Source organism: Lampris incognitus, chromosome 2 (assembly GCF_029633865.1).
Source record: "Lampris incognitus isolate fLamInc1 chromosome 2, fLamInc1.hap2, whole genome shotgun sequence".
Classification (NCBI taxonomy): Eukaryota; Metazoa; Chordata; class Actinopteri; order Lampriformes; family Lampridae; genus Lampris; species Lampris incognitus.
This window is the reverse complement of record NC_079212.1, coordinates 133,087,739-133,103,174: the sequence shown is the minus strand read 5'-3', so window position 1 is coordinate 133,103,174 and position 15,436 is coordinate 133,087,739. Positions and strand designations below refer to the sequence as shown.

Here is a 15,436-nt window from a genome sequence, read left to right as displayed (position 1 = left end):
CTCACTCGCTAGTTCCCACCTTCATCTCGAGAACGCGGGACGCTCCTCCTCCTCCTCCTCTCCCAAATCTGCCTGGATCCCGCGATTCTGGCTGTGTTGCGACCAGTTACGAACTTTTTTTTAAAGCAGACTTTTTATAAAAGTCGCTTTCTTTGGCTTATATAATCGATGGTGGCGATTTTGGGGAAGTTTTGTATGGGTCGCCGCTGTCTTATGAACAGTGCATTCAGGCATTTTCTTCATGCCCCGACTTGATGGAGTTCGTCGCTGGTGGAACGACAGGCCAGGGATGCGCCATTGACGTTTTGGTCAGTTTTGCCGAATCTTTGCACGTATTCACGGGGCTGCTGACAGTTGCCACTGTATCTGGCGGGATATCTGGAATCTTAGTTGCTACTTTTTTATACGTGTTTTGCCTTAAGCCTCTACTGTTAACCAGACAAGTAAGTCAAAGCTAAGCAATCTCTCTCTCTCTCTCTCTCTCTCTCTCTCTCTCTCTCTCTCTCTCTCTCTCTTCTCTCTCTCTCTCTCTCTCTCTCTCTCTCTCTCTCTCTCTCTCTCTCTCTCTCTCTCTCTCTCTCTCTCTCTCTCTCTCTCTCTCTCTCTCTCTCTCTCTCTCTCTCTCTCTCTCTCTCTCTCTCTCTCTCTCTCTCTCTCTCTCTCTCTCTCTCACACACACACACACACACACACACAACTTCTAAGGTTTTTTGATTCCAGTGTACTAGCGGTTTGTCCCACCTTGTTGAAACGTTCTTTTAGCGCAAATTTAGTGACCCTAACTCTAACCAGCGCATGCGCAGTAACACGTGGTAGGACCACTCGGATGAAATGCTAGAACATTGTTTCAATTCAATTTATTGTCATTAAAAACAATGTGCAGGCACATGTTAAAAATGAAATGAGGGCTGTGGCTTCACCAAACAGTGCAAGACAGACACAGACAAACACAGCAAACACAATATAAGATATACACACATGAAGACCAAAAGCTAAAAATAAGTTAAAAAAAGAGCTGGCGTACAAAATATTTTAAAATGTCTACAGACATTCAGTGGGTAGCCAGGTTCAGGTGGGCAACAGCTTGTGGAAAGAAGCTGTTTTTGAGGCTGGTAGTGCGGGCTCTGAGGCTCCTGTAGCGCCTCCCAGAGTGCAGGGGGGAGAACAGTCCATGGTTGGGGTGGGTGGGATCTCTGCTGATGCTCAGACCCCTTCGAAGGCAGCGTTTGTGATAAATGTCTTTTATGGCTGGGAGCTGGGTACTGGTGATATGCTGGGCCGCCTTGATGCCCCGCTGCAGAGCTTTCTGGTCTACTGAGGTGCAGTTGCCGTACCACACTGAGATGAAGCTGGCCAGGATGCTCTCTATGGTGCAGTGGTAGAAGTTGGTGAGAATTTTGGGGGGTAGACGGGCGCTCCTCAGGAAATGCAGGCGTAGTTGGGCCTTTTTCACAAGGGCCTGGGTGTTTGGTGTCCAGGAAAGGTCCTCGCTGATGTGGACTCCAAGGAATTTAAAGCTGGAAACACGCGCCACTTCCACCCCATTGATGTGTATGGGGGAGTGGCTGCCTAGTGACTTTTAAGATTTGCATTCTATTTTTTCTTAGATGTGTAACTTTTCCCAAATAGGGCTACAATGCAAGGAGACTACTTGAGCCTGATGATGGGGAATTGGGCAACAACCAAAGTGACTGTGTCAGCAACGGCAAAAAGGAGGTCCCTCCTGGTACCATGAATGTAAAAGTATTTTTCTCTAACTTCTAAGCAAACTTTCTGCAGTTACACACACTAGTTTAAATGCATTTGGAGTCTCTCCATTAAGTATCTCATGTTTATGAACTTGTTTTACAGTTTGAACTGTGGTCAGAATATATGCATCTGATCACTGACATTTGATCTGCCTTTTCATTTACAGTAACAATCATTCATACCCATGTTATTTTACAAATCACTAACTCTTCAATCTGTTTATTCATTAAACAGGATAAGAAGCAGCCACCAATGAACAGTGATGTGGCTGCTTTTGCATCCAAAGCAAAGGTTGTTTACCCCATCAACCAGAAATACAGAGTAAGACCACTGTAATCATATAATTTCTACTCACCTCAAGGTGTTGAAACTGAAAGGTCACTTCAACATGCTCACTGTTCAGGCTTTCATACATTTGTTTTACCCAAATAAAATAATTTTCCTCTGATGGTAGCATTTGGACATTTCACAACCTGTATGCTGTTGTACATCAGTGGCATTGACATTGCCTGCTGTTAGGGTCATGTGTGAATTTAACAGATTTTGAACATAGGTGACCTTTAGACTGAAAATACATTTAATTTATCACAAATATTTCTCCGAACACTTTGCTCTAACAGCCTTTAGCAGATGGAGCATCCAACCCTTCACTACACGAGCCCTCAAAGCTGCAAGCCATGCCCAATGAGGAGTCCTCCTCTTCATCAGCAGGAGAATCTTTGAGCCAGGAGCAAGACAACGACGACAGTAGCCAGTGCATCTCCTCCGCGCTGGTCCCCAAGAGTTTGCAGAACCAGAGCTTCACCAGGGTCTCACACTACCCACAAGCATTGACTCAAACTGGGTATGAGCCTGTGATTTCCTAGCATCAAAGGCACAGTTATATTTACTGTTTGCCAGGGACATTTGCTTAAACCATAGTTAAATACATTGCTTCATACAAATGTGTGTGTGTGTTATTCAATTGGTGACACTCCATGCTGCATGAAGGTTTAATGCAATGCCTAAAACCATTTTGCTGTCTTCATAATCCCTAATTTGCCGGTCGTAAACCTAACATTACTTGACAATCTAATCAAGGCTAGCCTTAAATTGAATCATATTATAAAACTGACCACAGGATGTTGGCACATAGATCTAAAGAGTGGCTATCAAACAGAAAAGGAAGCATTTAGTCCTCCTCACAAGAAAAGATAAACAGCTGTGTAATATTTTAGACAAATTGCAGATAATGATGGCCTCGTGTACTGGGAGTTGGTGTACAAAGAATTCACAACTGTGAAATCATAGTTATTTGGCCAGCAAGCACAATTTTGCTGTGCAAAAGTGTCTGTTTAACTCATACTAATTGGCCAGATTTTGTTCTCACATCATGTAAACTTTTATATTAACACTTTTTGAGGGCAAAAAAGTGGGGTTCAAACCCTTTGCCACCCTCACAGTCAACACATTACATGCATACATGGATCTTGATAGCAATAGTAGTCTTATCTGTTATCCCTCCAGGTTTGAAAGTAGGATCAGCTTGTACTGCTTGGGCTTACATGATGTACAACAACAATGCTCCCAGCTCCAGGAAGAAAAGTATTTGGTAAATGTATATTATGTTTCTTTCACACTAATGATATAGAGATCATGTGTTTCTAAGTGGTTTGAATGCTTTTTTAAAAAAAAAAATTTATTCTTTTTTTACTGCTTGTAGATCTTTCTCCAAATGGTGAAAATAATATTTAGTCATCATTTTCCAAAAGACAAAAATGAAGCGGACTTTTCCAAAGATGTCCCCTTAATGCAAGAAAAGGTAGAGACCATTTCCAATTACTTACGATAATTATTTGGTCTATGACTTGTCATGTGCACCCATGGTGTTTTTACTATGAAAAATGCAGTCTTTTATTGCGCATAGCTTGTGTAATTACATGGTAATGCATGTGTAATAAATACCACCAGCATATTGGTAAATACTAATGCTGAACTTGAAGCTGTGAGATTGTATCTTGTACACATTCAATGTTTGTTAACTCTCATCACTTGTGTCCTCATTTAAGGAACTGGATGAATTAAAAAAACGCTCATCAATAGTCCAGACTGCCAGTGAAGGTAATGAAGACCTAAGTATGACTGGTCCCTGTACTCTGGAGGAAACCGAGAGAGTGCAAAAAGATCACCTAGAGCACGGTCTTCAAATGGTAACAAAGAGAAAAGCCTGGATGGAAAATCTGAGTTTTAATCATGCAAGACCACAGTTTTTCCATCAACATTTTAACAAGGGAATTTGATGTCCATGTCCTTCTGCAGATCAAGGGATTCAGCAAGCAGGTGGAGGGCTTGTGCCAGCATCTGTTGAACAGCAGCAGTATTTTGCCAACAGTTGAAGCCCAGAATATAATTAACTCTCTCATCCACACTATGCTACTGGTGGAGAACAACTTGTTCAAAGCACAAGAAGCTGAGCTCAAGGTACAGTGATAAAAGAGCAAATATGGTTGTTGTAAATTAACAGCATAATTTAGCTCTTTTTTGTGCGACAAATACCATTTCTGCTCACAGGAGTATGGGTTCTCATGTATAGAATTGTTCTTTGAGCACAAGGTTTTGTGTATTCATACATTTTGTAAAGCTAAAAATACAGCTTTTAAATCAGATTAATCAAACTAAAATGGAAGGAATCAACGTCTGTCTGTGGTGACGGGACGAACAGGGCCACTCTTGACATTGCACCCCATTGTGGTTAGAGGGGGATTACAGGATTACACCCGAATGGCACTGCACTATTAAAAACAATGTGTGTGGGGGGGGGGGGGCAATGTGACCAATATTGTCCAGAAAATTCAAAATAATTTTAATCATAAAATTTGAGTATAGGAAGGTTTTACGGAAAGAAAGAAAAACAATGCCTTTTTTTTATCAGTTTGAATATGTCTGTTCTTTCCCTTTTTCTTCCCCAGAGGACTCAGCAGAGATTATTGTGGTGGGAAGAGTTGATGTGGCTTCTTCAGTCCCAACCTGCGTTGCTCGGAGAGGAAGTGTCTCTGAGGCAGGGCCTAGTGGCGAAAACACTGGAGCAGCTGACCAGCGATGACCTCCTTACCTTCACTGTCATGGAAAAGGCGCTGTCAGAACTGCAGGCCAAGTTGACTGAGAGCCTTCAGCAGTGCACAGAGGGTAATGGGCTTTTAGCGCTGATGTGAACAAGGAGCTGAGAGGTCAGAAATATCTAAAGGTTAGGGCAGGGATCGCCTGTTCGAATCCCCTGTTACCTCCGGCTTGGTCGGCCGTCCCTACAGACACAATTGGCCGCGTCTGCGGGTAGGAAGCCGGATGTGGGTATGTGTCCTGGTTGCTGCACTAGCGCCTCTCTGATCGGTCGGGATGCCTGTTCAGGGGGAGGGGAAACCTCCCACGTGCTATGTCCCCCCTGGCGAAACTCCTCACTCTCAGGTGAAAAGAAGCAGCTAGCAACTCCACATATATTGGAGGAGGCACGTGGTAGTCTGCAGCCCTCCCGCAGGTCAGCAGAGGGGGTGGAACAGCGGCTGGGACAGCTCAGAAAATAGGGTAATCGGCCAAGTACAATTCGGGAGAAAAAGTGGGGAGGGGGGACATTTAACGGTTTGATTTATGGCAGTGGTCGAAATCAAACTACACTGCAGCGTTTATCCTGTACTGCTCATTAGACACAGATACAGTGCCAATGATGACTGAACTATCACATTAAGCAATTTTAGGTCAAGGAGAAATATTCCAAAAAAAGGCGCATATAAGAAAATGAATATAGTTGCATAGCAATACCATACCTTACCCGATGTATGAGGAGTTCCCTCACATCGTGTTTTTCTCCTTCATGGTTTGTAAGGTAGTTTTATGAAGTCGTTCAGTTGTACCCTACTTTTCAAACTTGAAGGAGGAGTTCTCTGAAAATAGATCATTTTCTTGGAACCTCTTTTTCAATCTCTAAATAAGGTCAGGTTTTTATTTGACTGCACTAAATATATGTCTCTTACCGCGGCTCAAAATCCAGAGTCACATTGTTCGGCGTACGTCTGTAAAGATGTTAAATCTTGTGTTTTTAACATTCATGGCTATTGTGTGTGGGGTTGCTGTTTACAAATGTGTTTACTACTGTTTTTATTAAGGATTTTCTGTATCTTTTATTCCAGTCAGATTTTATTTATTCTACAGGGACATTGCACTTCAGTTGACATTTCTGTAAAACTTTGTTATTGAGCCAGCTGGCTTCTATTCAACTGCAGTTGATCTTTTTACACATTTTGAACAACTGGTCAGGCTTTCCCTAACTTGGTTGCAGATTGCATGAGAAAGACAAAGGAGCTGGTGATGGAGAAGTGCAAGAAGACAGAGTCCAAGAGGAAGAAGCTTCAGAGTAGCCAGGCCAAAGAAAAGAGGTCCGTCCTGGATCTGGCACAGTCCTACAGCGACCCACAACAGTTCACCAAGGTTAGAGTCTTTTCCTCCCCGATCTCAGTATCTAGAGCAGGCGTTAATGTTACATAAATAGCTCTTTTGAATAAGGTGTATGTAGTCACTGTAGGTTTTCTGCATTAAATTCATTCAGAAGTGTAGTGTAGCATTTACATAAAACATGTGTTTTATCATTTTATGGCCCATGAAGGCTACATTTCTGTTAACCCTTATTTTAAATCATATCACTGTACTTGGCCTATTTGTGATGAATGCAAAGAACAGCAGAAGACTAGTTTGAATTGCCCACTAACTATGAAAACCCAAGACATTTAAACCTCTACAGTTTTTTTAGTGGTGGCATTTTCCACCTTTATTGGATAGTGATGCTAGAGAGAGAGGATGACATACAGCAAAGGGCCTGGGCCGGATTCGAACCCAGGCCGCTGTAGCAAGGACTCAGCCCTATGTGGTATACGCTCCACTGGGTGAGCCACCGCGGTGCCCAGTGGTGGCATTTTAAACGTAATTCTATGTGCATACAATTCCACCTTTCTTCCAGGTCTACCAGGAGCTGCTCGTGAAACATAGGCAGCAAAACTCGGACCTGGAGTTGCAACAGGACAACCGATTGTCCGAGGCCCTCTGTAACTTGTGGAAGGTAGAGGACGGAAACTCTGTGTGTGTGTGTGTGTGTGTGTGTGTGTGTGTGTGTGTGTGTGTGTGTGTGTGTGTGTGTGTGTGTGTGTGTTATTCTTACATGCAAATCTTTAATCTGCAGAAACTTCACTCTTTCTGGTCAAAAAGACTTGGGGCGTTAGTCAAGGAGCTGTTCCTCACCACTCTCCCAGCCCTGTCAGAGCTCTCGAGCGAGCGCTGTGAAGAGCTCTGGCTGGCTCAAGAACCGGAGCTGGCTGCCCAGCTGCAGCGAACAGAGTCCGTTACCAAGCTGCAACTGGAAGGGATGAGGGCTCAGCTAGATCAAGATGAGCAGGTAGATGCAAACAGACAAAATCTGTTGGGCGGGGGTGGACAAATAAAAAAACACATCGTTCTTCTGAGCAACTAACTGTTCACCCAGTAGAAAGACAAAAGAGCAGTGTTAATTAGAAATGTGAAATGTGAAGTTTGTGTTTGCTGTCAGTATGGTGCTGATTATAGTTAGGGTCCTCGGTGTCTTCTACTGAAGATTTGCCCCTGTTAAACAAACTCTCTTGCCCTTTACTTTTAATCTTAAATTGTTATTGCATTATGTGCTGCATTTGCTTAACCTTGCTGGGTTTTCATAGCTCTCCTCTCACACTGTTAAGAATGAGTTTAAAAATTAGTTAAACAATTCAGTTTATACCCCAACCCATACTTAAATATATTTGGCTTGGTTTGATTTGCTATTCAGCAAGTTATAGAAAGTGCAATGTTTGTTCCTTCGTTGCCACAAATGTTAATCTCTGCACACATTTAGTTATGTTTGTCGAATCTTCAACTAATTTATTTTATTATGCTGTTACATGGCTAAAAATACGTTTGTTACATGAAAAGAGGGGACCATCAGGCAAATCCGAGACTGAATTTGCTGACACCTGATTTGTTAGCGTTATAAAAGGTTATCAATGTTAGCAAAGTTGATATTGCCCCCTTTAGTTTAGGCTACAGCAAATAGCATTTCAGTTCATGACCACTATCATCTATTTTCTACAGCACCAGAAAAGATTAATCCCCAACAATTGTAGTTTTTTGCGAGACTTTGCATTACCAATATTAAGTTGCCCAGGACAGAAAATCGGTTATCCTGGTCACACAACTAAAAAAAACAACCAAATTGTTCAGATCTGGTTGGGTCAATTCTACTTTATTTGTCAGCATCTTTGAAAACATAATGGCTTGGTTTTATTCTGCTTTCCTATTTATTCATGAGTAATTAATAAAATGATTAAATAATAATAATTAAAAATTACTGGGTCATTTATCTTACAGCCTACATTTTCTGATGGGCAGAAGAGTTTTCGCAAGAAGATAATTATTTTGCCAGCTCTTATCCCATGGGCACAGTGGCCCGGTGGCGCTGTTGCCTCACAGCAAGAAGGTCCTGGATTCGAACCCCAGGCCGTCGCAGGTCCTTTCTGTGTGGAGTTTGCGTGTTCTCCCCGTGTCTGCATGGGCTTCCTCTGGGTGCTCCGGTTTACCTCCCACCATCGAAAAGACATGCATGTTAGGGTTAATACTCCTGCCTGTGCCCCTGAGCAAGGCAATGGAAAGAAGGACTGGAGTTGGTCCCCGGGCGCTGCAGCTGCCCACTGCTCCTATACAATAGGATGGGTTGAATGCGGAGAACAAATTCGTTGTAAGAATACAGGGACAAGATAAAGTGGCGTTCTTCCTTTCTTTTCTTTTCTTTCTTTCTTTCATGTACTTAACCTGACTTGCCTTTCTCCCACCAGGTCTGGTGTGAAGAGATAGCTCTGGTGCTAGCCTGTCTCAGGCATCTGGCTGAACAGCAGATGAAGATTCTCCGAGTCACGGTGGCCAAACAGAGTTACACGCTCAACAGGTTGGTTTTGAAGACGGGCGCCGCGTCCATTTTAATTTGACATAGCTGATGATTGCGGAAGATCACAAGGTCTTGAAGTCAGGATGCGGCTAGTTTGCTATATAATCAAATGTGTATGTACAGTGGTGTAGTTTTTAATTATCTCCAAATCACACAGTAAACTTGCACCAGCAACAGCTTTACTCTACGACTTGCTCTAATCTGGTCATACTGAATCCCAAAATATTTTTTTCCCACAATGTATTGAATAATAATGCAATGTGGCCTGTTTCCCAGCCAAGTGGGGATGCTGATAGAGAAGAAGCATGAGCACCTGCTGCTGGGCGTGCAAAGGCATTTTATCACAAGGCACTTCTGTCTGCATGTGCTGAAGGAGATGAGGCTTTCCAAACTGAAAGTGCTTTCTCAGACTGATTTAAGTGTCCAGCTACTAGAAGAGCACAACAAAACACAGCCAACTGTCAGTTTAACTTCTAAGGCTCTGAACAAGGTGAGGACAAATGTTCAAGTGCAGGGGTAAATGTGGATTTCTAAACTATGTTTCTATAATGACTCCACGCTGAGGATAATGCGGTATAGTTGACTGAGGAAACTAAAAGTAAGCAAACCCCTTGTTTTGCAGTTAAGATGGTGCAACCAGGACATCCGGGTGACATAGCGATCTATTCCGTTGCCTACCAACACGGGGATTGCCGGTCCGAATCCCCGTGTTACCTCCGGCTTGATCGGGCGTCCCTACAGACACAATTGGCCGTGTCTGCAGGTGGGAAGTCGGATGTGGGTATGTGTCCTGGTCGCTGCAGTAGCGCCTCCTCTGGTTGGTCGGGGCACCTGTTCGGGGGGAAGGGGGAACTGGGGGGAATAGCGTGATCCTCTCATGCGCTACGTCTCCCTGGTGAAACTCCTCACTGTCAGGTGAAAAGAAGCAGCTGGTGACTCCACATGTATCAGAGGAGGCATGTGGTAGTCTGCAGCCCTCCCCGGATCAGCAGAGGGGGTGGAGCAACGACCGGGACGGCTCAGAAGAGCAGGGGGGAATTGACCAAATACAATTGGGGAGAAAAAAAAAAAGATGATGCAACCTCTCTGTCTTCCTATTCACAAATGGAATGTAAGTGGTGGTATTCTTTTCTCATGCCAACCACAGGACAGCAGCACCGGTCTACCAGAGAGACACCTTGGCCCAGAGAGCCAGCTGGTGGGCCACAACTTCCACCAGGAGTTCCTCTCTGAGCTGGAAACAGGGGTAGAGCTACTGCAAAACCATGCCCAGCTGCTAATAGGCAACGCCGTCAGCCACGCCATCTGGCAGCAGATGGAGGTGCAGCCTTACAAGTCACATAACCTCCCACAGCAAGACAGTAGCTGTAAGGTAAGACTTTGATTAGATTGTCATTCTTGTCTCTGTAATGACCTTAATTGTAATTTTTTTCTTCATATTCTGCAAAAAAACAAAAAAAAACGGTTTATTTTCCTTATTCTTTTTTGTATTCAATGAGTCAGTAAATTGCAAACCCTGTCTCTCCTCCCTTCTGTAGTGCCACCTGACAGAAGTTGCCTCAGAAAGTGTGTATGTGACCAAAGACAATGTCAGTGCGCTGGTGCAAAACTACTATTCCCATATCAAGGAGATTACCAGAAAACTACAGCAGGATCTGTCCAACATAAACAGCGGTGAGGTGATAATAGCAAGACCGGACTAAAGCATTGAATGAAATCAGTCTACCTTGGGAGAAAGTGTTAACTTGATGCTTATATGCTGGCACACACGAGCAGTTGGCAGGGGCTGTGAGTTGATAATTAGCCTCATGATTAAATTGCCCTTGAGCATCTGTTGCTCCACGTATTTGCCTTCTTGTTACTGGGGAGGTATGATATTAAATTATTTTGAAATTCAGTCTTTTAGAAGGTGGGACATTCTACCTGACGAGGTATTTATGAGTTATTTCCTCTTTTTCTCCAGAGGAGTTTGAGAAACAAGAGGCCAGCAGTCAGCTGAATGGGGCCTTGATGCGGGAGCTGACCAACTGGGGTAGAAAACCCACCTCCACCGAGTTTCAACAAAGGTAGAACAAAATTGGCAGCGACAATGGTTTTAGATTTATTTGCACTACAAGTGTATTTTGTAAGTCTTACTTTACTGTACACGCTTATGATAAGCACACTCTTTGGTTTTGGCTTGTTCTTAGGGTTGAACTCCATAAAAGGAAGGTTTTGGAGCAGTATGATACTGACCAGCAGTTGATGTGTGAGACTTTGCTGGAGAACAAGGTAGCCTGGGATAGAGCCATGGACAATGTAAAAGGACAGCTACAGGTCAGCACTGTGCTTCAAGTTTGTGTGTTTGTGTGTACGTGTGTGTGGGTTTAACTAGATATGACCGGCTGTATGCAGCTTACATGAGTGGGGCTATCCAGAGAGAAAAAGATAAGCAATGTAACTTCCCTGGTTTATAGGGAAACAATCACGATTTTTAACACTATGTCAATGCACAGTGTTGCAGGACACAGTTTCCTCAGCGTTTCAGAGACACACAGAAGACTGTTCAGTATTACGGCTGCTAATGGAGTGTTATAATGTTTATATCAATCCATTATCCAAGCCACGTATCCCAATTGGGGTCGCTGGAAGCTGGAGCCTATCCCAGCAGTCACTGGGCGGCAGGCGGGGAGACACCCTGTACAGGCCGCCAGTCCATCACAGGACTGACACACACACGCACGCACACACACATACACACACACACACACACATTCATTCACACCAAGGGACAATTTAGTATGGCCGATTCACCTGACCTACATATCTTTGGACTGTGGGAGGAAACCAGAGCAATGTTATATATATATATATATATATATATATATATATATACATATACATACACACACACACACACACACAAACAAACACACACACACACACACACACACACACATACACTCAGAAAGAGAGAAGAAATGCTTTTAGCCCACTATTAACATGTGTATGTGTACACACACACACACACACACACATATATTACATTACAGTCATATATATACATATATATATGAAATCCAGATTATTTTAATTAAGATTATTGTAATTATTTTGCTCCTTATTTGTTGAGCACTTTCCCTACCGTTGAGTGTTTCATTAAACAAAGTTATATATATATAATATTTATTTATTTGTTAGCATCAACAAAAAAAACAAGAACACATTTATGAAGCAAGCAAATCAATTAAGAAATCCACCCAACCATAACACCACAAAAAAAAAAAAAAAGAAGAGAAGAGAAAAAGAAAGAAAAAAGGGGAGAGGGGACATTAATCAGGAGACAGAGATCGGAGAGAGTTAAAAAACATCATAAAGGGTTGCCATCTGCCATAGTTATCAGAGTTACCTCTCACAGCATATTTGATCTTCTCTAGCTTAAGAAAGGACATGGTGTCCCTGAGCCACCGAGTGCTGGAGGGAGCTTTGGTAGACTTCCAGTGGAGAAGAAGGCGGCGTCTCGCCAGTAAGGAAGTGAAAGCTAGAACATCTAACTGCTTAGGGGTGACTTGGTAGTAGCCTTCTGGGAGCCCAAATATGGCAATATGGGCAGAGACTTTTATGGTTTTTGGAAGTATTTTTGACATGGTATTACAGTAGTTCTGCCAAAAACAAGATAATAAAGGACAGGAGTAGAACATATGGGTGAGATTGCAGGATGAAGCATGGCATTTATTGCAACTGTCAGTGATAGTGGGATACATTTGTGACAGTCACTCTTTTAATTATTAACATGTTTATGATAATATAAGATTTACAGTATGACCTATATTCCATTTCATCCAAGTTCTTTTCTGTGGTGTTGTGTCCATCAGGAGGCAGAGGAAACCTTTATAACTGAGCTTGCAGCCTTGGCCCGTGTGCCTCTCCATTGTATAGATCCAGAACCCAGCAGTCAGGAGGACGACGCCGGTAAGGACCTTTCTCTTGATTATGTGCAGTTACACAAAATCCTGATGGTATACCACGTCTATTAAAATTATGGTGCATTCTAACAGGTGAGGAGCCTCCTTCCATACAAAACCTGCTAGCCCTGAATCCAGCGCTGGATCCAGCCAAGAATCCATCACTGACTCCAACATATATAACTCCAGCTATAAAACCCAGACAGAAGAAACAAAGAGAGAGAGAGTCTCAACTCAGCTGATATGTTTGTGCATTATGTATATCTGTGTGTATGATAGTGTAGCATATAAGAAAAAGTTTTATGCTTTCAATTGAGTTAATGCTTGAACAGCGAGCCCACAAATTTTGCCTCTTTCATTGGGATATAGCATGGCTCAGAAGGTATTCATTTGTGTTAGGGGCATCGTAATTGGGTGTAGACCACAAACTTACTGATTGGATCAGCTTTCAACCACTCAAACCCCATGATATAAAATTAGAGTGCCTCTTTTCCACACATGCTGTTCCAAGTAGATCTACTTGCAGAAGCCTCCTGCTGGACAAACCTCCCGCAAGCTAGAAGACCTACCAGGCCCCAGTTTGATCTCAATGGACGTTTTCCAAACTAATATCTCGTCGCGAGCTCAGCTGAGCCGGTGAGATTTAGGCTAAGATAGTGAGACAAAGTTTAAGTAATGAACCCTCTTGCTATATTTTCAAATCGAATTGTGTTTTCTATTTAATCTTTTCAAAATCCTTTGATTTTGAATTAAAAACTTACAGAAACAATTTCATGTGTCTTTGATACTATTTCTACAGTATAACAACACCTGCTATTTATTTGAACTCTTTAATAACTGGAACTTTTGGGTCTCAAAGCTAAGGTGGCATATTTAAAATTTTTCATCTTTGGGTTACTGCATTCTGTACTGTGCTCAAGAACTTCAGAGAGAAACAGCGAGGCACTGTTGTTTTGGTTTGCCCCCACAAATGAGATTATCTCCAGAATGTCCACATTTACACCTAGAAAGTAAAACTGCCATGTTTGGGGTCTGATCATCGGCTCACCCGCCGATGTACATCTGCATTGTTTTTCATGCAACAACTCATTCATTCTATCGATTCCCTGTGAGTCCTGGCTGCACTGGATGATTGATGTGTTCCTCTTGTGAAGTGTCAGGTGAATCGAAGATGTTCGGCCTGACTGTGGAGAGCGAGACTACTCAGGGATGAAAGCCTTCCTCTCCTCTTGCCTAATGGGTTTTTAAATACAGGCGTTTACAGACGATAATGCAGGGTAATGGTGACAGCTCTGCATGGACTGACTGGCAGACACTTCTCTGTGTATCGACACCAATGTAACACGAGTCAGTACTTCCCTTTAGGTTTTATACTTCACTGTCAGTATGGAGTTTTTGCAATTTCAATTAGAGCATCCATTTTTTATCTCTCCTTTGCTCATTTGCACACTTACGCATGTAACTAATTTTTACTATGGCATCCTGAGAAAATATGCTCCTGGACATGACCCACTCATTCACAATGGGATGACTTACTTGCCAAGGGTGTGTATCTCCCTTATCCGTTATTATATATTAGAGTATATGGTGGTTGTTTTTTTGTTCCTAAAGTAAAATGGGTAAAATATAACGAGGGGAAACCATTTGGAAGGAGCTTGAGGTCCCTAAGGGGACTGCAGGGACTTGTGGGAAGATGACCTGATTTCTAATTTTCTCCTCTCTGCCTGGGCTGTAGGCTCGCTGCTGCTTGAAGCGAAGGATCCCATCAGAGCGGCTAATGTGCTAGATTGCCTCTGCTTGGTGGAATATACACTCGTTACGAACATAAGACAGTGGATTTAATTTCTCATTGCAATTTTGATGGACCCAGGCAAGGCTTTTGGAGTCTCTTCCTAGGCACAGGTAAGTTGAGAAGGTCATACTGCATGGGCTATTGTCACTCCAGCAGGAAAATAGGCTTTACACACCAAATTGCATGAGCATTGAAGGAAAGTAAAAGGTTTGATTTTTTTTATTCTTCTTGTCAGGCCGATCCACAACCCTAAGAGGAGTTTTAGGCATCAGATAAATGAATGAATGAATAAATACATCTGAAAAATATAATTGTATATCCACTTCAGTGATGGTCAAAACATCAGAAGCAGCTTGTTGACACAGCAAATTTACTGTTTGCACAGTCTACTGTGTGCCTGACTATCCCCGTTAATTCGCTAAATAAGTGAAACCCAGTTTGGAAAATTGAGCCGAAGTTCCTCTGTGTTAAACCAGTGACGTGCGCAGTATCTCACCGTCATCAGATCAGATGGTCAGTTATTTTAGGACCCCAAAAGAAGGTCGCTTAATCTGGATTCTGATTCAAAAAGCTTTTTCCATCCAAGGTGAAATGAGAGAATGCACTGTATGATTTTGATGTGCATGCTAGGTTTGAAATTAGTTTTGACCTGGGTGACAATTTTTATTGTTACTTAAAGCTTCTCACAAATCCAAAAAATAAACAAAAAACAAACCCAAAGGTTTACATTTGATTTTGATACAAAACTGTGCTTTCTAAGCTAGTTAATCATGTTATTCCCATTCCACTTGTTCCACTGGTTCACAGAAGACAGTAAGCAAAACTTGTCCTTTTTTGTTCATGCGTAAGCCCTTTAAACATACTGCTTATAAGTTTCTTACACTTTTTACTCTGACTAATGTTGAGCAACAAGACAATATTGATAATAATTGGGTTGGCCCCTCACAACTGTTTTTCCTCCCTTGAAGGTGAGTGGCAGCC

General features: G+C 42.5%; 1 protein-coding gene across 1 annotated transcript; it reads left to right on the top strand.

Moving 5' to 3' along the window:
• The first annotated feature begins 72 nt into the window (after nt 1-72).
• On the top strand, nt 73-13,424 carry LOC130107724 (evC complex member EVC). Its single transcript, XM_056274449.1, has 20 exons — nt 73-443; nt 1,630-1,737; nt 1,984-2,070; nt 2,370-2,593; nt 3,256-3,340; nt 3,452-3,550; nt 3,798-3,938; nt 4,048-4,209; nt 4,698-4,914; nt 6,059-6,207; nt 6,734-6,832; nt 6,953-7,165; nt 8,610-8,719; nt 8,996-9,209; nt 9,867-10,091; nt 10,258-10,393; nt 10,683-10,785; nt 10,909-11,035; nt 12,574-12,670; nt 12,757-13,424. The coding sequence occupies exons 1-20, from the start codon at nt 255-257 to the stop codon at nt 12,903-12,905; spliced, it is 2,934 nt and encodes a 977-aa protein (XP_056130424.1). The 5' UTR covers nt 73-254; the 3' UTR covers nt 12,906-13,424.
• Nucleotides 13,425-15,436: the final 2,012 nt, after the last annotated feature.

Excerpts from the sequence above, each read along its gene's own strand:
- LOC130107724 (XM_056274449.1), top strand. The coding sequence starts at position 255 with ATGGAGTTCGTCGCTGGTGGAACGACAGGCCAGGGATGCGCCATTGAC. Across the intron at positions 6,833-6,952 it reads CCCTCTGTAACTTGTGGAAG|AAACTTCACTCTTTCTGGTC; the intron begins GTAGAGGACGGA and ends TTTAATCTGCAG. Across the intron at positions 7,166-8,609 it reads AGCTAGATCAAGATGAGCAG|GTCTGGTGTGAAGAGATAGC; the intron begins GTAGATGCAAAC and ends TTCTCCCACCAG.